The sequence below is a fragment of the Melopsittacus undulatus genome, chromosome 1 (genome assembly GCF_012275295.1).
Source record: "Melopsittacus undulatus isolate bMelUnd1 chromosome 1, bMelUnd1.mat.Z, whole genome shotgun sequence".
NCBI classification, from domain to species: domain Eukaryota; kingdom Metazoa; phylum Chordata; class Aves; order Psittaciformes; family Psittaculidae; genus Melopsittacus; species Melopsittacus undulatus.
Window position 1 is genome coordinate 90,343,428 of NC_047527.1, and position 21,303 is coordinate 90,364,730.

Here is a 21,303-nt window from a genome sequence, read left to right on the forward strand (position 1 = left end):
ATTTAGGCAAACAGGAGCAGAGGAAGAAGTCCAAGGTTTCTACACCCAATCCAGGACTTCAGCCATTCAGCAGCCCACACTACTCTCTCCTCCCTTGTAAGTGTCCTTTTTCAGCACTGCTTCCAAATGAAGGTAACAAGCCAGACACAAGTCACTGAATGTAAAAAAAAAAATCAGCCACACAGTGAGCAGTATTATAGTCTCAGATTTGACTGAAGTTTGCTCCTGTCCAGATGGCAGTGGCAGCATGGCACAGCTATGGCCCAGTGCACATCTCCATCAGGATTTGCACTCTCTTTATCCTACTTCAGTATTTACAGCTTAACCATAAAATCAGCTCCAAGATGAAGCCTGAGAACAAGGCATCAGCCATAAAGCAAACACTACAAGAGAAAAAAAAACTAAAATATTTGTTTAAGTACAAAAACCTTGCTCTGGCCACTGTTTTCAACCTCACGGAAGTGCCAAGACAATGCAAGTGAATGGGTTTGGCATTCCATTTCTTGTAATACTCTGTTCAGTAATACTCTGTTCAGAAGCTGGAAAACCAGCTTCTTTCGGAGGTTCAGACAAAACAATAACTGTTAAACAGAAAATAACTTCAAACAGATGACTTTCTGCCAGTAGCAAATCAGAAGGCTTTCAAGTCTTTTGGTTTCAGGCACATGAAAGTTCATTTAGGGTCATGCCTGGGAGCCCTGACACTGACCAAAGATTTCAGAGACAATTCAGTTCTTCAGGACTGTGAATCTTTTAGCACTAATGAATTTGGCTAATGAACTGGCTGCCTATCGGTCAACTATATCTACTTCACTGCTTTTCACCAACAGGAAGAGGGATGAGCTGCCTACGAGTCCTACCCTGCCAGATGGAAAACCTCCTTCCTGTACTTGAACCAAAACACCCACTGCTGTATAGAGGCAGTCTATAAGGATAACAGCATGCAGCAGGCCTGAGGTAAGGACTCACAAATCCCATTCACCTCCCTCCTCCTCCTCTAATCCAAACAACACCTCACTCTCTGGAAGCACCCTGCACCCTAACACTGCATCCAATTACTTACCCCAGTAGATGTGCTTCAAATCAATGGGCTCTGACACATGTACCTATCAACAGGGTTGAAAGTTTTCCTGTCACTGTGAAACTTCTCGTGGGATATGTAAAAAAGCTCAGTAGAAAAGGATTTTCACAGCTGTGTTAAGGGTTATAGGATCTGTGAAACTGGGAACAAGAGGCACATGGACTCCTGTCCCTGGCTGCCCAAAGTGTTCTTCACCTGCTCCACCTTTGTGCAATTTAATCCCAAGGAGGAATAACAAAGACAGACTGCATCCATATTTTTTGAAAGAGTTTGAGCTGCATGAACACACAGGCAGACACTAGCATGAACACAAAACATTAAATTCCCACAGGAGATCTAGAGATAAATCTCAAGATTATTCCACACGGGTCTTTTTTCTGACTTTTCTGTCTGAAAAGCAACAGGCCAGTTACAAGTAGCTTAATCCTACCAAAACAAACATTTGACTAGAAATACCTTGGTTTTAGTGTAAGGCCCCAGATTTCCACTATCTTGCAGCCTGTGAAGCAATTTACAGTTGGTTGAACGTTCAAAAGAAGAAGAAACAAGACCCAAGACTGACAACTCATGGCATTTTGAATGAATTATTCTCCAGTTCCTTTAAATAAAGCATATTGTTCCCCACATCATCCATGGTATTTTAATTAATATCCTAACTACTGTCCATATCAATCCATCTTTCATAGCCTTGTAATTACAGGTTTAGAGACTGGCACATCACAGCTGCATTAAACCAGAAAAGAGGCTCATGGTACACAGTTCTCCAACCAGAGGCTAGAGAGTCTGTCTTGGTCTGAAGCTGCTTTTCTGATTTCCCATTCTCTGTGGCTTCCCCACCCACAAGTAACTACTCCCACTGTTTGCTGTGAGCAAATTGAAGTAGCACAATTTCCCACACTTTTAATTTCCATAGTATTAGTTTCAGGTTCTAACAGGCTTTACAGTAAATAGATAGGTGAGAAGAAGATGGAGAGACTGAAAAAGTAATTTCATTACTAGACATATGTATTCTGTGAGCAATACACAGTTGCAAATCGATATATTTTTACTTGCTAGCAGGACTTAAATATAATATTCTCAGTTTTTCCTGCACCAACAGTTGTAGCAACTTCACAAGCCTATTGCTGCAGCACAAGCCTATCTGAAGTTTGTTCTAGAGATTTTTCTGATACACAGGCAAGGAATATGTACATATATTTACAGTCATTACAACCATGAGAGTATAAGCTGTATGATCTGCTTGGTTCCTACACTCAAGAGTTCCCAGCTATAAGCATCACATAATCCACACAGAATTTAGGCTAGCATACTTAGACCAGACAATTCTAAAAACCTAGAAATATCCCTAATCCTTGCCTTGGTCCAGAGCTGTGGTACAAACATCTGACACTTGTGACCAGGAAACTTCACAACAGCACAGGTACTACCTGCCACGAGGACTCTGAAAATACACAGTCCCCTCAAATAGAAGACCAAAGTCATGGCCTCTCAATGCATTGGTAAAATATATATTCTTTGGGAATAAAAAGAAAACCTGATACTTATACTTCTATGCTATTAAATTAACCTTACAGCAGAAGGTCTGGGATGATTCTACCCAATGCAGGAGGCTGTGCAATCTACAGGGCAGAAAAAACACCCAGACCTGAAATTAGGTATCTTTCTACATTTGAACACCTCCTAGCAGCAGCTGCAAATCTGAACTTGCTCTCATTAGCTTAAGGTGATGCTCAGGGTTGTATTTGCAACCAACATTACTCATGCATATGCTACTGTTTATCTTCCAAAAAAAGAGTTGTTCTGGTCAGACCAGAAAAGCCCTGCCCATTTGCTAACAGGGTGTACCATTGTACAGAGGGCCATAGTATATTCTAAAGACAAACTCCATACATCATTAAAAATAAACACACAAGTCTACCTGCTGAGCCATCACTGCTCATAGCAAGCTGGCTTAGTAAGGCTTTTTGTAGCATCTGTTAAATAAAGCTCCAGTGCTGGAAAGATTATTACTGGCATTACAACTCAAAATATCTAGTGCCAGATACAATCCTCAAACACAACACAGTCATGGATCACTCAATCCCAACCATGAATCCCAACCATGAATCTTCAGCAGAGAACAGAGTCCTTCCAACAGTCCTTGTAATTCCTTCACAAGAATGCCCCACACACATTAAAAAGGGATATCAACAGGAAGAGTGTAGAGCTCATTTCTAACTGGGAATCAGGTTTCCCTGCAATGTCCCCACTCCTCTCTTCCCACCCTGGTTTTAGACCCCCCAACAGCCATCCAGGGAAAAGCCCTGATGAGAATGACAGAGATCAATCCTCTTCCAGCAGCTCAGGTGTTTGTCCTGGATTACAAACCACCCAACAGCATTTAGCCACAGTGAGTCCCACAGTGAAAGAACAGATACCAGAGGACCCATAACCAGTTTCTCACACAAGCTTCAGCAAGTCTCTTAACGCCTACGTGCTCCTCCATCCCTGATCTGTAGTTTTGGTAATCCTGAAAAATTAAGACAGCTTCAGGAAAGCATAGAAGTGACATCTAATTAAAACACACAATCTATATTACATAGAATGAAAGCTCAGGACAGGAATCCTCAAGCTTATTCTGATCATGCCACTCTTGCTTAGAGCAGGTATGAGTCTCATCAAACACACATCAAAGGTTTACACATTCATTCTGTTCCCACCCAGCATATGAGGGGTCAGTTCTCTCTGCACACAGATGGCTGCAGGCACAGGCACAGCAGCTGCTGAAACAGCTGTGCCCATCAGCCTTGTGAAGGATCACCTTTGCCTATGTGAACAAATCTGTAACTTTAAACAACAATCACAGTATCAACACAATTAAATTTATATGAAGAACTGCAAGACAGCACTATGATCAAAGGCATAAGTCTGCTAGCTAGCATCAAACCTCACAAGCAAACAGATCAGTATTTATGAGATAGAAGTGAGATGGCTTGTGAACACAGGTTTTCCTCATTTCAGGCATAAAATGTGTCAAAGTGTTTTTCCCTAATAGACAATGGAGTCCAGTAAAAATCAGAGCCAGAATTACATTTCAGGTCCATGGTTCTCTCAAGCTATACCAATACTCATAGACCATGCCCAAATGTACTTTGGCTAGTTTAGCAAAGATGTCACACCTGCAAACCAAGCATCTCATGACACAGATTTTAAGTAGAATTCTTCAGCAACATAAATAATGAGTTCCACCTGTTAACCAAGGATATTAAATTCAGGACATCTTCTCTTGCATTTGGATTATTCTGTACCCATAAACTAGTTTCAGGGAGTGCTGCTTAGCACTGCACCCCAGAAACAAGCCTTTATCTCATACTGTTTAACCACAAAACATCTTTCACAACACTAACTTGTCAAGTTCCTTCAAGGCAAGCAGCAAGTCACAAAAGAGTTCTGCAAGCTCTGTCATGCTCATTTAGTGATAGACTTTCATAGGCTATGGCTAATGCTTCTAAGCACCTCTGCTCCAAATATTTTCGACCTCATGGTTTATTCCTGCAGACATGCTGCTGCAATGTTATAGAAGCACAACTGCATCGCGCTGTGGATTTGCACAGATGTAGCTGTATCTTCAGATTTTTTTGATGAATGGTACAAAAGCAGTTTGCAAGAAAATTCCTACTTACATTAATTATTGCACCTGACAAATATTCCCTGTAAGGAACTGGGGATTTTGTCTTCAAGGAGACTACTGAAGTAAGCAAAGGTCTACAGAGCCATGTCCCAAGACTCTCACCAATCATTTCCTAAATGACAGCAATGCCTTTGATGAGAGGACACAGATTTGCAGGGCAGGCTTTTCTCTCTTCAGCATGGTCAGCTTTTCTTATAGGCCGCATGTTCTCAGTAACATCACATAAATTACAACTATTTCCTTTGATCCAGTAGAGCTTTACTTGCATTCACAATGGAGCAAGCAGGATCAGAAACCAAACTTTCACATGCATTTCTCTGGTATGTTTCTGGAATTCACTTCAACACGCATGAGCTTGGCTGCAACTGTTTCAGTTATTCTCCCAGCTATTCTCTCTCCCCTTTCCTATCCCCACACAACACAGTAACAGTTGCATTGTCTTGTATGGGCTGAGGAAGTAAAGGAAGGGGAGGAACTTCCAGGAATTTTAAATTTATATATTTTTCACCCTAATGTTGGGGATTTTTTAAAATTTTTATACATCTGTGGAACTGTATGTAATGCGTATGTATGGACACCATGAATTCTGAGTGCTTAGTTTAGCCTTCAGATTCACATTTTTCAGCACCATCACTCTAGTACAGCAAAGATAACTACTATTTTGTCCTTCTCTCTCCTTGTTTAATTCTATTTGGATTTTGAAAGCTCTCTACATTAAGGCTTCTCATTAGCCATGTGAAGCCCAGTACCCTAGAGACAGTATTTAATTCAACCATGACCTCCCTCCTGGGCATTTCCTGGCAAAAAATGGCCAGATGGAAGAGCTGAAGACTGCCAAGCATTCACTGCAAGGAAGTGCCAAAACAAGGGTCTTTATTGCTGATAAAAGCCATGGAAACATCAGAATGCAAAACAAAGTTGCTACCTTTTTTTTTCCACCTCCATCTGCTTCACAAAAGCTGTGATTGCTGCTGTGATGGAATTGAAGGCATCGGTTTTCACCCTGAGGTTAAAACTCTAGCACAGTAGCAAATGACAGAAGTAATTTTACTCCCTTTGTTAAATCATTATGTTTATTCTTACATTACTACTAACCGAGTTCCTCACACCATGTTCTCATTTTCTGTGCTCTTCACCATGCTCATACTTAAAGGAGTTACACCAGCTAAATAATAACTTCCATCATTTGCCCCGTCCGCGCTAAACTGAAGGATGCTATTATCTCTTTCCAAAGGAGAAGAAGGGATAAACTCTTCCCCTCCTCCACAATTCCCTAGAATTCCTGTTACCCTGTGAGTCAAACCTGTGTATTAATAAGATCTGCTGTTTACACCATGTCCTGGATGAAAGTTCCATGATTTGGAAGTGCAGTTATTAAGGGCATCCACAGTTCAAGAATAATTACACTTGCACTTGCCAGAAGCATGAGACTTGTCTGACACTGCTGGTCAGAGCCAACTGGGCAGTGCAGCAAGATCTAGCTTCCTCAGTTCTTCATCACCAGGTTTTTAGCATAGACAGCTTCAGAACAAGCACGGAAAAACTACTTACACCTTTTGGGGACCTTTGCTCAAAGGCCTCAAAAACGTACAGCGACTCAAAAGCCAACCGCATGCTGGGCTGCATCAAAAGGAGCTTGACCTTAGGGAGGGAGGCAATTCTGCCGCTCTGTTCTCCCCCTGTGAGACCCCACCTGCAGTACTGTGTCCAGTTCTGGGGCCCCAACATAAGAACATGGACTTGTAGCATGTCCAGAGGAGGCCACAAAGACAATGAGAGGTCTGGCACACCTCTCCTATGATGACAGGCTGAGAGTTGGACTTGTTCAGCCTGGAGAAGAGAAAGCTAAGGGGACACCTTATAGCAGCCTTCCAGTATCTAAAGGGGGCTGACAAGAAATCTAGGGAGAGGCTTTTCAGAAGACATGTAAGGGGATAAGGGGGAATGGCTTCAAGCTGAAAGAGAGCAGATTTAGATATTAGGAAGAAATTCTTCAGTGTGAGGGTGGTGAGCGGCTGGCTCAGGTTGCCCAGAGAAGTTGTGGCTGTCCCACCCCTGGCAGTGTTCAAGGCCAGGTTGGACGGGGCTCTGAGCAACCTGGTCTAGTGGAAGGTGTCCTTGCCTGTGGGGGGAGCGGAGGGGGGCTTGGAACTAGATGAGCTTTAAGGTCCCTTCCAACCTAAACAACCATTCTGTTTCCTCCACATGCCTACAGCAACAAGCCACCTGAATTAATATGTCACCCACATACTATGCAGAGTACAGCTACATGCATTCATCTAGAGCTGGACTACACCAGTAACATGGACATATTTTTACTAGCCGAACACTCTAAATATATATGCAACCAACAATTTATGCCTGCACAGGAATAAACTGTTCCAAATACAGATGCCATTATGCCAGTGGAACAGCATTCACACCAGGAGCCACACCAGCTGGACTTCTAATGGCCATGCAGCAATTATTACGTTAAAGAAATCATACCCCTTACAGTCATAATTATACTGGTACAAAGAAAAAAAATTAAAAAAAAAAAAAACAACTATATGCAGACCAGGCCTTAAATCAATTTAGGGCACCTACACAAGGGATTGTTCCTGTTTAATTACACAGGCCTCTAAACCAGTTTGTTTAGATCAAGACTTAAGACCTGAAATTTTTTTTTTGGTAGAGCATGATTTTCTTACCTACATGCTGACCTTATAAATTAAGGCCCCAGCTGACAACTCACTCTTATGAGCTAAGAAGTTTATTGTATGAATAATAAACAAAAAGCAGTAGAGTAAATGCTTCTGCTTTGGTGGTTGAGGAAACCAGAACAATTAATAGCAACTCCGGATAACGCTGTGGCAAGCTGATACTAACAGTGAAGTGTGTTGTTGCATTGCAGTGGCCTGTGAAAAATATCAGTCTTGCCCTTCCTAGGAATTTAACTCCATTTTTATCCTCCATGCTTTGCCACTACTTTGTTAAATGGGCACAATCTACTGCGTATACAAAGAAAAGGACAGAAAGTTTTAATATGCTCCAACTCAATTTACCTAGCTCTCAAACAAAAGCAGATAGAACAACATATTTGGTATCTTGCAAGGTTTTTGCTCTGCCTTCATCAGGGACTGTGCTCGACTATCCATATCAGGAGTCATATAGCAAACCTCTTTATTACGTAGTGTCAATTTTGAGCATAAGAGGGCTTTAAGGAAAGAGAAAAAACAAAAGAGGGAGAGAAAGAGAGAGAAGAAGCAACAGTGAGAAGCTTGAAAATATGGTGATTTTATTTGCCAAACATGTTTTCCTTCCTCCACATTTACCTACACATTCTTCCCTAATTCCCCTATTACTTAATAGTTTTCCAAAACCTGCAACAACAGAAGCAAGATGCAAGTCCTTCCTTTACCTACACCACTGAGCACTCAGCAAGACAAGTCCTCAAAAACAAACAAGAGAGAAAGTAAGGGAGAGCAGGTCTATTAAGAGGCATCAGACAACCCAGTACTACAGCAAGTGTTATGGTGGCAACTGCCTATCAGAATGAAGGCACAAAGCTATGCAAGATAAATAATAAAAGATCTGTTTTCTGCTGTTTCCCATGTTACAGGGATGAAATAATTTAAACCAGAAGTTAGGTAATTACAATGTTTGGCCTGAGCACAGCTCCAACAGTGTAAACACACATTTTATCAGGACCTTCTTGTGGTTGAGTCACCATCTCTTGAGGTATTTGAAACACATGTAGATGTGGCATGTAGGGACATGGTTTAGTGGTACATTTGGCAATGCTAGATTTACAGCTGGACTCTGTCTTAAAGGTCTTTTCCAACCTAAATTATTCTATGATTTGAAGAAATCTATACTACATATTTTGTTTTTGTAGCAGCATCCACAGAGCACTTGTGCCATTTTGAAAAGCTGCACAAGATGCCCTCTACAAGATAGCCACTCTACCAACTGTGCCAGCAGGAGAAATACAGAAAAGTGTTCATCACTAGCACAGTCACAAGGCTAGACACACATGCCCACACCTTTAGAAATAAGGCCTTCGTTCATGGGAGATGATTTTAGTATTTCCAGCCTTTTTCTAGTTGACACCATATTAGTCAGATCACTGTCAGCCATGCCAGAAGCCACACCCAAGAGAGTACTTACCTCTTTCAGGCATTTTCAGCACTAAATCAAGACATTATGGTACTGCTAATGCTAGTGTGTCACTGTTAATACTGACAAGGATGACCTGAGAGGGCCTGTGCTGGAAATAGCCCTACTGTGAGCTAGCCTTTGAATAGCCCTTTTTCCAGTACCACAGATAGTGGAAGAATAGCTGCATTTCTCACCATTGCTAACACCAGTGGAAGACCAGAACCGTACAAGAACAGTGTCCAAAGTGCAGTGAAGCAGATAAAGGCCATTAGGACTTTAGAAGAAAAAAAGAACACAAAAGCAGCTGTATTTAAAAGAAAATCAGATTTCCACTCAAAGTATCACCACCCTGACTATGGTCTCCGCCTAACAATGTGTGCCAGATCAAAAGTTGGCAGTGGCAGACATCAGTGCTATTCTGGCTTCCTTCACTGCTCCTGTGCCAAAGGTCCAAGACCCTTGCAGCCAAGCAGATTGAAGGAGGGCATTCACGCTCCAGCATTACATTTTGCCATTTTAATCACAGGGAGAAGTAGGACAGCTGAGGGCTTGGGCACACATTTGTTTCAGTCAACTCACCTCCAGGGCACAGCAGCCTCTGACAGAGGATGGTAATTTCCTAAACCTGCAAGATGCTGTTTTCCACATCTCTACAGACTGCTGCTGAGTGGGCACAAGACTAGACATGCAGCAGTCCTCAAGAGGTACAGCCCATTCTGCTTCAGCTGCCCACACTGGTCCAGAGACAGCAACATAGCAACTTGTCCTTGCAGTCTTCTGGGATCCTCAAGGCCAAGCATTCGATTTAAAAACAGTATGGAGGAAACTGCAGCAACACAAACAGACCCAAGTGGATACAGGATCACAGTGGTCATCTTCATAGAATCATACACACAAGTAGGTTGGAAAAGACCTTTAAGATCATCAAGATCAACTGTTACCCCAGGACTGCCAAGTCTGCCATCTACATGAACACTCCCAGGGATAGAGATTCCATCATTTCCCTGGGCAGCTTGTTCCAATGTCCGACTACCCTTTCAGCGAAGAATTGTTTCCCATCATGCCTAACATTGTTTAATACAACCACTTCAATTGCAGCAAATGTGGGTACATCATCATGGCATAAGCTTAATGCCCCAGTGTCCCAAGTCTGGTCCAGACTGGGCTCCAAACCTACCCTACCACTGCAGCAACAGAACTGGTGATTACTTTAAGACAGAATAGGACAATTGGGGAAATTGAAAACATGGCTTTGATTTGAAGGTCAAAAAGGAAACAGGAGAAGGAAAGGAAGAAGTCCTTTTTTTATTATTTTTTTATTTGTTTTTTAAGCAGTACCTGAACAGTGCTCTGTTACCTTAACCTGTCTCAGAGGCCCAAATCCCACAGTATCTCTGTAGGAGTTTTACAGGAAGAACACTGGAAATAAAGGTCTGCAGTACTGAAAGAAAAAGCTTGATGGAAGAGCTGGGTGCCATTTTCTGTGGTATACTAGCATCACTCAAGTCAAAAGATGACCTGCAGCCGATTGCCAGCAGGCTCTTTAGACTGACTTTCTAGTATGTGCAAAAAAAAGGCATCATAGCCTTTGCTAGCCCTGGTGATTAAAGATAGACAGCACTTCATCTGACTTTCTTTTGCAATAAGATGACCATAATTCACTTTTAATATGCTGCAAAGTCATCTGCCAAGTACAAGAGCGTGTTCTGCTGAAAGTCACTACTATTAGGTCAAATTTAAACTAATATTGCAGGACAGATATTACACAGCTACTAATAATAAATAATCATGATAATGTTTTCCCTTAATAGATCATCTCATCCCAAAGGATCCTAACCACTGTACAAAGTCCAGACCAAGTTCCATCCACTGCTACAACTCTGTACCCTCTGCCTGATTTGCATAGGTGCAGAGAAATGCAGAAATTAGAGATTGCATCAGATCTGTGAATTACTTCACTACAGCTAATGTTCCTCCCACTTCAGGGGTAAATCAAGCAGTAACACTGCCAATGCTTTAAGAAGGAGTTCTCACAAACATATTACAGAGAGTGGGTCTGTACTGCGTACCTGTGCGATGCCCGTACTTTCCTGGGAATGTAAGGATCTGAGCAGTGCTATTTATGTTTATCTCTGAATAAAGATGTTCCTTCATGACCAGATCACAATCAAGTATAGAAGTAGCACTGATCAGAAAATAAATTTAGTGCTCCTTAAGAGGAACAGTTTCCAAAGGGCTGAGAAAGCCATGCTCTACAGAGTGCCCAGGTAGAATCCTACCATGCACTACTACCATATAAACATTTCCAAAAGTGGCTGTGAACACATGCTGTGAATATTCAGCACACAACTCAGTGTTCCCATTCTTAATATGAGAGCAAGTAAAAACATTGTAAATACAATTACCGGTAACATCTCCAGAGACAGGCTATTAAAACATCTGGCATTTGACTCTTCCCAAAAGCAAGACATTTGGTCCCCAGAAACACTTACGTGAACCTGAGGAATAACTTCCCTCTTAGCTGAGTTGACTTGACTCAAGCATCAACAAGACCAGACACATAAAAATCTCTTCAGATATGAGATTAAATGTCATCGAGGACTTCTCAGCACCACCTGTAACAAACCACTTCACCTGATCTGGCAGCTATTTAGTCACACAGGGGAACCATTTCAGTCAGGATCCGAAGAATGTCATATTTAATTGAACAAGGGGAGGGATTACACTGTGAAAAGTTGTAAATTGACAGTTTTGATTTAGGTATGAGGATCATATCATATTGTCTGCACCAGCAACACTTCTGATGCTGAACATGAATAGGCACTCTGGTGACATTTTGTCCCTGTATGCAAATACATCTCCCATGCCTGATCAGGTTTGGGATATGACTGTACTGCTGGTGCACATGGGAAGGGGAAAAGCAGACCACTTCTAGCAAACAAACCAAATTTTTCAGCTCTGTGAGAAGGAAAGGCATCCTTATCCAACACTGAGGCGGTTTTCTGTGCTTATCTAAATATTCACCCATTGATCTTTCTTGACCACCAAGCAGCAAGTCAGTTGGGATATGAGTTTTGCTACAGGGAATGAGTACAAACAGCAATAAACAAAAGAGCTCCTAAGCACAGAGGATAGAGGCAGAAAAGAGTCAATCAGCTCCATTTTGTAGAACAAGGAATTTTCACACAAAAGTGACAGAGGCCATCAGTCTATTTCATGTTTTTTAAAGCCATGGGTTTTATCCATACTTTCTGCCATCATCCAAACACGCCTGGTTTCAGAAGCTAGCTTGAACTTGGTCTGTTCCACTGACTTACCCGCTGTTGGTCTATCTCCTAAGAAAACTGCCATACAGAGTCAGACCCCGCTCAGGATACTCTAACAGAGCCAAGCAGCTGAGGCAGAAAGAAAAAGTTAACAGGGCAAGTTTAAAGTTTCATTTCTCCCATTTTCTCCCCTCAACAGCTTCCAGGAAACCACAGGTTGGGGACTTCCTCAGCTAGGGCATGCAGTCACATATTTGTGCTTTAATAGCAGTTGATGGGTCACTGTGCCAAAAACACATTTCAAGCAGCAATAAATCTATATGTCAGACGTATCAGTGAAAACAAAGCAATAAAGCTTTTCCCATTGCATGGTCCGAGTTAAACACAGCTTCAGGGACACCTGTTTTACTCCACCTTCACCTCCAGAGTCCACATCAGAAATACACCAGAGTGGATATGAACTATTACACTACAATATGCAAATTCATAGTGTAAACACAGCTCTAGGTGGATGACAAAAACACCACCAACTACTTCCCCACTTTTATGTTATGAGACTTCCCCAAATGAAAACACAGCTTTGGGCAATAAGCCAACTTAAAATAAAATACAGATACAGAAGAAGAGGTTGTCCCTGTCTCTTCCCAGACCAGATATGACTCCTCTCATATGAAAGCCAGACCCTGGAGTATTAACCAATAACTCATGTCTGTCTTAACCTTTTCTGCTGCAATGCAAGGCATCATGTTTAGACCTCCCGAAGCCGCCATCTATGAATAAAACCTCTGGTATCCCTGTCTATGCCCAATAGAGAGCTGCTGGGTAAAATTCTGTGTGTGAAATCTCAAGAGGAAAAAAAAAACAATCAAGTTGAAAAAAGAAAAAAAGATAAGACCTACATCCTTTCCTTATCATAGTAAGGAATGTTTTTCCAGCTTCTTTCCTCAGTCTACACAGCAACACTCCTGCCTTTTTGAAGCCCCTCCCTGATGAACGCAATTGCAACCATCCCCTCAAAACAGAAAAATCAGCGATTAAAGCAAAATAATCACTCCAAGGCACAGCAGTTCCCAAACTATGAAGCATAAGCAAGACCAGGAAAAAAGAGCTGCCAACAGGAAGGAACCCTTGCTCTAGCCCCATTTGCACCTGTATGAACATGCAAGAACTTTTATTGTTATAGATCCAACACCTGAATTATAAAGAAAAAAAGGTAAAAAATTAACTCTGGAGTAACTGGGGGAAGTGTTATTCATAACCCAAGAGATTTCTGTAAATAGAAATCCTCTAAGTAATATACTAGGAAAAAGCCCCCCACATATTGCACATTGTCACATTTAGCACATTTAATCCCCATTTAATGGCCATTCATGCATTTTCAAATACATTTTACTACCCCTGCAACATACAAATAATTGACTGTTGGAGAACAGGAGGAAACCAAATCAACTAGAGATAAAAGGGAACTGAGAATGGTACAGTACTAATGAATAGGGAGAAAACACCTTTCTTTATTCCTCCAGTCAGTTGCTAGCAGATTGCATCAGCAAGAAGTTATCAGTAGCATCTCAGCTACATTAACTGCCAGCACCATTCATAAATTCAACACATGTTCAAGAACATGATTTTTTTTTCTTAAGTTCTCCAGAAAGATCACACCGATTGTGTTTCCTTTTTTTTCTTGTACCAGTTGCCCTGTATCTGTCTGAAACCTCATGGGGCTCTACTTCCACAAAGCTCAGGCAAGCCAGGGCACTTCCCTGAGCAACACCTGCAGGAAAGAGTGTCACAGGAAAACTGACACAACTGTCACCAAATAAATGTGAGTCAAACATGAAACCTTGTTGCCTTGATACTGTCTTTCATGTATGTTTTGTGGGATATGTATTTCTACATTACAAACCCATTTGCACATCATTCTGGCAAGCAAGTCAGGTTTCTGGTGCACATGTATCTTGAGGAAAAAAGTCAAATGTCTATTATAAATAACAAGCAAATGCTCTGACTCAAAGACAAGCATTTCCAAGTAGAGAAAGCAATGCTAAGCAAGGCTTCCAGACAAATGTCTGCCTTGTACTTAAGGTTTTGTATGTACTGCCTGAATTCCCTTAATAGCTTAATTTTAAAGGTTGAAAACACTAGCTAGCTGTGATAGTAGCAGCATTTGAATGGTAACAGTTTCTAATGAGTATGCCAGTAGCAATGGAACACTACAACATGCCACACACATTTATGAGGCTGAAAGTGATAGCCATCAGCCTACATAGCTGCAGCCCCAGAGCCAAACCAGCCATCCTGACCTGTCAACCTCAACGTGCTCTGAAACAAGGATAACTCACAATCTTTTACCCTTTCCCACCTATATTTATAAGGCCAAATTAAGACTTCCTTACTCCACAGGATACTCCCACTAAAACCTTTCAGGAAACAGGTGTCCAAGGACCAGAGATCACAAAGCTGGAAAAGGAAAGCACAGACTTAGGCTCACACAAGAGACAGCTAAATGCGGCCCATTTCTGCACGCCTGAAACCAGAGACGCTTTTAACAGTGCATGCCTACTTTTCAGTCCCTCCTTCCCTTTGTACGTGAACTCAATTAAGCCTCGGCTCTAACAACGTTTCCTCTGCTGCCACCGTTTCCTGCCTCCCTCCCCGGTCTGCCGCCGGGGCTCGAGCCGGCACCCCCAGCCTTCGAGCAGCCTGGGGTCCCCGAGGCGGGAGCGATGCTCGGCTCCCTCTCCCCTGCCAGACGCTTACGGGCACGGCCGGCCAGACGCGGGCAGGGTGGTTATTTACCCCGGCTTTCCCCTTCTTAGCGCGACACGGGTGGCACCTGCTCCCCCCCACGCTGTATGGGCTGGATGTCGGGCCCGGCCCTGCCCAGGCTCGCCTGAGCATCCCGGAGAGGCGGGCTCCCGCTACCGGGGACCGGGGATGCGGGATACCACAGCGGGCCGCCCCAACGCCATACAGCCGCTGGCGCTCGGCCTGCGACAGCGGCGATAGCCGAGCTCGGCGGACCCCTCTCTAAATAAATGGGAAAGCGGGGGGAAAGGAGGGAAGCAAAGCAAAGGATAAAGTCGGCGCTCAGGTGGGGTGTCACTGCATCCGACGACCTGCTCCGGAGCCGTATGATCCCCCCGGTCCCTTGCACTCACCCAGGGTCTTAACGGCGACCTGCCGGGTGAGCGGCGGCGGCAAGTTGACGCAGACCAGGTCGACGTCCTGGTGCAGCAGCACCTCATCGATGCGGCTGGTGTAGAAGGGGACGCTCATCTCCTTGGCCAGCTCCTCCGCCTCCTCGGGCGTGCGGCCCCACAGCGCCTTCACGGCGAAGCCCTCCGCCTTCAGCAACGGTACAATCACCCGCGCCGTCAGGCCGGTGCCGAACACCCCCACCCCGGGCAGCATGGCGGCGGCGGCGAGGGGCGAGGCGAGGCGGCACGGCACGGCGAGGCGCTCCCTCCTTCCCTCAGCGCCGCCCGGGGCGGGCGGGAGAGGGAGGCAGCCCCCGCTGGTTGCTGCTGCCGCCGGGGCCGGGACCAGCCGCCCCCCGCCTCAGCAGCGCCGCGGCCACCGGCTGCCCCGCCATGCCAGCACCATCACACACGCCTCAGCCGAGGCGCCGGCGCTGCCCGCCCTCCCTCCGGGCGCGGGGCGGGCAGTGGTGACCGCCCTCCCCGGCGGCGGCCAACAAGCGCGGGGCTCAGCGCCGCTCCTCTGCCATGTTCGCCGCCGGCGCCCGCTCGCCGCGCGGGGGGTGGAGCCTCACTGTCACCTCCCGGGGGTTTCTGCACCGCTCGCCCCGCCCCTGGCACACCATTGGCAGCCGCCCGCCCCGGCCCCGCCCCCCCCGCCCCGGCCCCGCCCCCCCCCCGCCCCGGCCCCGCCCCCCCCGCCCCAGCCCTTCAGGGCGTCCCCCGGAGAGGCCTCGCCCTCCTCTCCGCCGGCGGCCGGAGGGAGCCGGAGATTGACGGGGGTGCGGGTGCCGTAGCAGCGCAACTGAGGGGCTGTGGTGATGGATGGGCCGTTGTGAGTCACGCCTGCTAAAGGCACGGCAGAGCTGGGAGAGCCATAGTGGCAAACTGGCGTGTGATGGTGGTTGCCGGGGGTGCACCTCCTGCTGCGACAGTTCTCCAGAACCGTGGTGTCCCGCAGCAGCATTGAGCTACCCTGGATGGACCCCGGCATCCCCCTTTGAGCGGTGTGTGATATAAACGTCCCCAGCCGAGCGTCCCGCCACACCCACCCAATCGGGATGCCAGGCCAAGGTCCTTGCCAACCGTCCAGCCCTGTAATGGACTCTCGGTCACTTTTCCACCTCACAAACATCATGTCCCTTCGGCTTTACTGGGTCATTGGCATATGTCGGAAGGACTGAACAGTGAAACCCAGCACTAGAGAAGAGCAAATCTGTGCCCGGTGCCAGCTCCTGCTCATCTCACCTCTGCCCCTGACAAGGCTGAGGCATGGGCCTCCAGAGCCAACCCAGGGGCTACCAGATGAGCCCAGGAACAGCTGCAGACCCCCAGCATCTTCAGCCCTGCACAGATCAGTGCAGAGCTTGCTAGCTCAGAGGTGAATCTCTGCCCTGGCTCTGAGCACGGAGCAGCTGGTCCAGGGGCAGAGAAGCTACAGCAAATGCAACACAGTTACATCAGGGCCTATCTCTTAAAAGAGAAATAGTACAAAAGGATAAGAATAAAAGTGTTGTTTTCCCACGTTTTACCAGTTCCTAGAAGAAAGGAAGAGAACAGGTAAGGAAGGAAAGTGAGGAATGGATGAAAAAAGAGGGAAGTGAAAAGGGAAAGGGAAAGACAAAAGAAAATGCAACTTTTCCTATAGTGGATGGGGCTTTGAGCACCATGGCTGTGTGGAAGGTGTCCCTGTCTGTGGCAGACGGTTGAAACTAGATGGTCTTTAAGGCTGCTTCCAGCCCAAACCATTCTGTGATTCAATGTGACATGATTCTGTATTAGACTCCTGGAAACGTGCCAGGGACAATGTGGCAAAGGTAATCCACCAGTGTCCAAAAAAACTAGGCTTGCAAGCCAGCACTCCTTTCCTATATGCTGTGACGAGGTGTTCTGGGGCTTTTATTTTCCCTGTCCCCATCTCATAGCAAACACTTCTTTGTTACAAAAGGCACAGGCAGGGAAAGGATTGCTGCAAGTTAAACAAGTTTTCCTTTCCATACACTATTAGCACTAAAGTGAAGGAGATGGATACTCTTTGACTTCTGACAGTTGAAACACTATCCAGATCCATTTGTCAAGTAACCACAGCGATATTGCCTTTCTTTAAAATACAAAGATTGCGTTTGGGCTCTCCATCAGACCTTCAAACCTGTTTATATGGGTTGTTCCCAGGATGAGCAATTTGGAATATCTTTCTTGTCTTATTTGCTTGCCTGCACATAATAATAAACTTCAAGAAAGTACCTGGGTTACAGGAACAGGGTAAATATGTGGAGGTTGAAGAAAAATGGATGCTATATGTCTATTTAATCAGTATGTAGCTTTTATTATTTTAGTAGGCATGAGCCATTTTATCAAGATCTATGTAAAGTCATTGTTTTGAGAAATTTTCAGTAAGGCATAAAAATGAGAATTAAGGACTAGGAAATGAAATTTTTACACTCTGCTGAGTCCATTGTTTTCCTTGAGAGAGTTTTTCCTTGCTTTACTTTTCAAAAGGTTTTGGTGGGTTTTTTTCTCCATAAAGAAAATGGTTTGCAGAGTGAAGCTGAGAGAATGGCACCTAGCTCTCAGCATTCCAGTAGCCAAGTCAACCTCTGAACACACCACAACCATGCCACTGAAGTGAAAGCAACCAGCAAACTAATAAAACTGTTGCAGTCACAGTTCTGTTCCTTTTACATATTTCAGTGAAGTTTTCCAGGTCATGCTGTACAATGTACATATAGGTACATTGCCAGTTTTATGTGAGAAAAACCACTTCAATAGCACTTCTACAGACCTTTGATACAGTTGTTTGCAAAGATTTGAAACCATCTTCTCAGTTGAATTTCATATATTGTATGAAGTTCTATCTGTAGAACTCTATTGGTTTCTTCTTGAATAAATGATGAGATTATGAAAGTAAGAAATACTTGGGTTTTTTTTTACTTTTTATTCAATTATTTTAAATTTTATGTAGCCTTATATTTAGTTTTATTATTAAAGTAGCTAGTAAATTGAAAGTATTAGATTAGATATAAAAGGATATAGAAAAGATGTATAAGAGTCAATCAAGCATACACAACATGCAAATACTTATCTGTTGGCATAAGCAAAATACAGAAAGCTGCTGTCTTCAAGATGCAGAGAGCACTTAGTAGATAAAAGATCTTCATTTACTTTCCCAATGTGTAAGGTGTTTTCCCACATATTGCTAAGGTTTCTATCTAGGGCCTGCTGAACTCCACAGAAAGATGAGGATCTGTCTGATGGTGTACCAGGATCCCACACAGTTTCTTTCTTACTTCTCTATACTTAAAAGAAAATCTGGTCTTTTTCAGACTTTTGTAACATTTATCCTGTCAGACTCCACAGCTGCGTTTCTCAAACCTCTCATACATCAGTCTGAACAACAATGGAAAGAGCTGAATAATACATAGCTTCAGTGAAATACTGAAATGGAGCTTACTGTCTCTCTTCTCAAGTTCCAGGATTTTAAGATTAATTACCTAATTTCCTTTTACATAAATCAGTGTCTACAAGCATGAAGTTAACTGTGAATTTTCATTAACCAGTTGACTCCTTCTGGGATATGCATTTTGTGATCACCACTACTGGGCTTCTTCTATGGCTTTGAGGCTTGAAGTTATTTGCATGGAAGTAACAGTGCTTCGGAGACAAGAAAAAAGTGGTGATTCAGACCTGTCTGGTTCTCCCACTCAGCCACACTGACTCATCCACAGCTATAGTGTGCAGCACGAGAAAGGATGTGAGAGCTGAGTTGCTCAAGTTCTTTTTTATATCTAATGCCACACAATTGGCAGTTTCTCAGGCCAACAGGAATTTGTTCCTGCAAAGAGCCATATGCTTTATTTTAGTGTCTCTTTGAATGCATTCCCAATGAGATGACCTACAGAAGTTTGTGCTCTGGGATCGAAAGGCATGAACTGAATTAACATTTGTAGTATTAAATGGCCCAACCTGCCACAGAGAGTAGACCACGTGCTAGCAAAGGGTCCATAATATATTCAGACCTCCAGAGTTCTGGTCAGTGGGAATTGTGCCCCTGCCTGGGGACTCTGAGCCTGTTCAGTACATTTTCTGAGTTTATTCCTTCCCAGTTTCCAGACCCTTTCTGTAGAAGCCATACCTGAGACGCACCTAGAGCACAACACTTCCTGTGCCTTGGCTGTTTGTTGCTCTGCCTGGGCTTCTGCCAGGAAACCAGAGACCCTGGACAAATGCAATGGACTGGGCAGAAGTAGCTAAAGCTTACTAAGCCACCTTAGTAAATCTATGATTGTTGAAATATGTAGATAGACCCATGGAGAAGGGAATTCTCATATTGGTGTTTTGGTGTGAAAAAAATAACAAGGTGAATTAATTGTATAGCGATTCTTAATGCTGAAAAAATGGCTTTGAGGCCATGCAGTAGTTTGTGTCACATCACACTTGTTAAGTGCTGCACAAATAGCCATAATATGCTGCACACGTGGTTATTATTTTAGCAATAGAACATTGCACATTGCTTGCAGGGCAACTGAGATGTTACTTTGGGATGAAAATAGCAGAGAATCATCATGTTATTATTCCTACAGGAGGGCGTGAAAGCAAGCACATGTGATTTCCAGGCTTCTAAACCTGCCTATGCAGTGTGGATTTGACAGAGTTCAGTTTGGTAGAACTCCACATTTTACATGGGAATATAGCGCAACAGTTCTCAATGCTGGAGTCAGTCACCTCTCTCCCCAAGTGTCCTTTCTCTGAAAGCAGCTGGAATTTCAAGGTGACTTGCAAGAAGCCTTAACAGAGACAGTTATGGAACAGGGTTTAAAGGAAAATGTATCTATTGCGTGAATAATTTTCAAATATCAGATGTGTTAAATACTGCAGGTTTGGACAGCCTTCCAGTGTACTACAAATCAGTAGCATTTCACCACGGAAAACCTACTGCTGTTTAACAAAGGCTCAGTGATTCAGGCAGGGTAAGCAGGAATTTCTGTCTACCTGTTCAAACAAGCCCATGTCCTGTGTGCACTAAGAAGATCCTGAATCCCAGGAGGATCTGTTTCCCAGGAACAGATGAATTCAGCTAATTGACTCTGGAGAGTGCTCTCTTCTAAAGTAGGCTTGTGTTCTGCTGCTGTTCTTCACACATTTTTTTTGGTGATAATTAGTAGAGAAACCTGTGCTTTTCCTATGATCTGCCTGAAAGCAGTTTTGTTGCCTTCCTGGACACACTAAAATGCCACTCTTCTGTTTCTCCTGCTAGGCTACTGAAGTGAGAGGTCTTGAGGCAGCGGTATTTATTGCATTACCTACTGAGGTCCTTGTCAGCCGGAACTTAGGAGGCCTTCCTCATTTATTTTCGTTTCAATTTTGAATTTCTGGCATGTGTATTTGGAGCTCTGGTTCGGTACTGTGATTGTTTTTAATCTGAACAAGTAAATGTTAGTTAACAAGTAACTTTTTATGCACTGAGGAAAAAAAAAACTAAACCCCATTAGTCAGGTCTACACTTGTACCATAGCACAAGCAGGGTTACCACAGTTTGCTTTCAGACATCGGTGTGCCTCCACATAGCTATTTTTCCCTTGAAATCATGCTCTTTAAGGCTGTCACACTATTAAATATCAGGCTTTAGATTTGCCAGCTGTACTGAAGCTATCATGTTGAAATCTGGCCTTCATTACCTGCTTTGTGACCTTGCCTCATTAAATCAATAACAGTCAACCCTGTGTCCTGTGTGCAAAGGGTAAATTCATTTCAGCCCAGTTTCTAGGCTATTGGCTGTCTGCAAATTCTCCCATATCTGCAGTAAACCCCCTATTTTTTGTTCTTTCTGTAGGATTTTTCTTCAACACAGGTGAGTATTGAACCCATGAAATGCCTGTAGTGAAGAAGGTGAGTGTTGTCCTTAGGAAGGGGTCACATCTGCTGTTCAGAGCAGGAAAGCCAGTTCATCCC

At 44.0% G+C, this 21,303-nt stretch overlaps 1 protein-coding gene across 1 annotated transcript in view; it reads right to left on the bottom strand.

Moving 5' to 3' along the window:
* GFOD1 (Gfo/Idh/MocA-like oxidoreductase domain containing 1) overlaps positions 1–15,735 on the bottom strand; it is a 74,643-nt gene extending 58,908 nt beyond the window's left edge. The window contains exon 1 of the mRNA XM_034063058.1: positions 15,316–15,735. Coding sequence (XP_033918949.1) covers positions 15,316–15,568 — 253 coding nt within the window. The 5' untranslated portion in view covers positions 15,569–15,735. The remainder of the gene's footprint in view (positions 1–15,315) is intronic.
* Between the last annotated feature and the right edge of the window lie 5,568 nt (positions 15,736–21,303).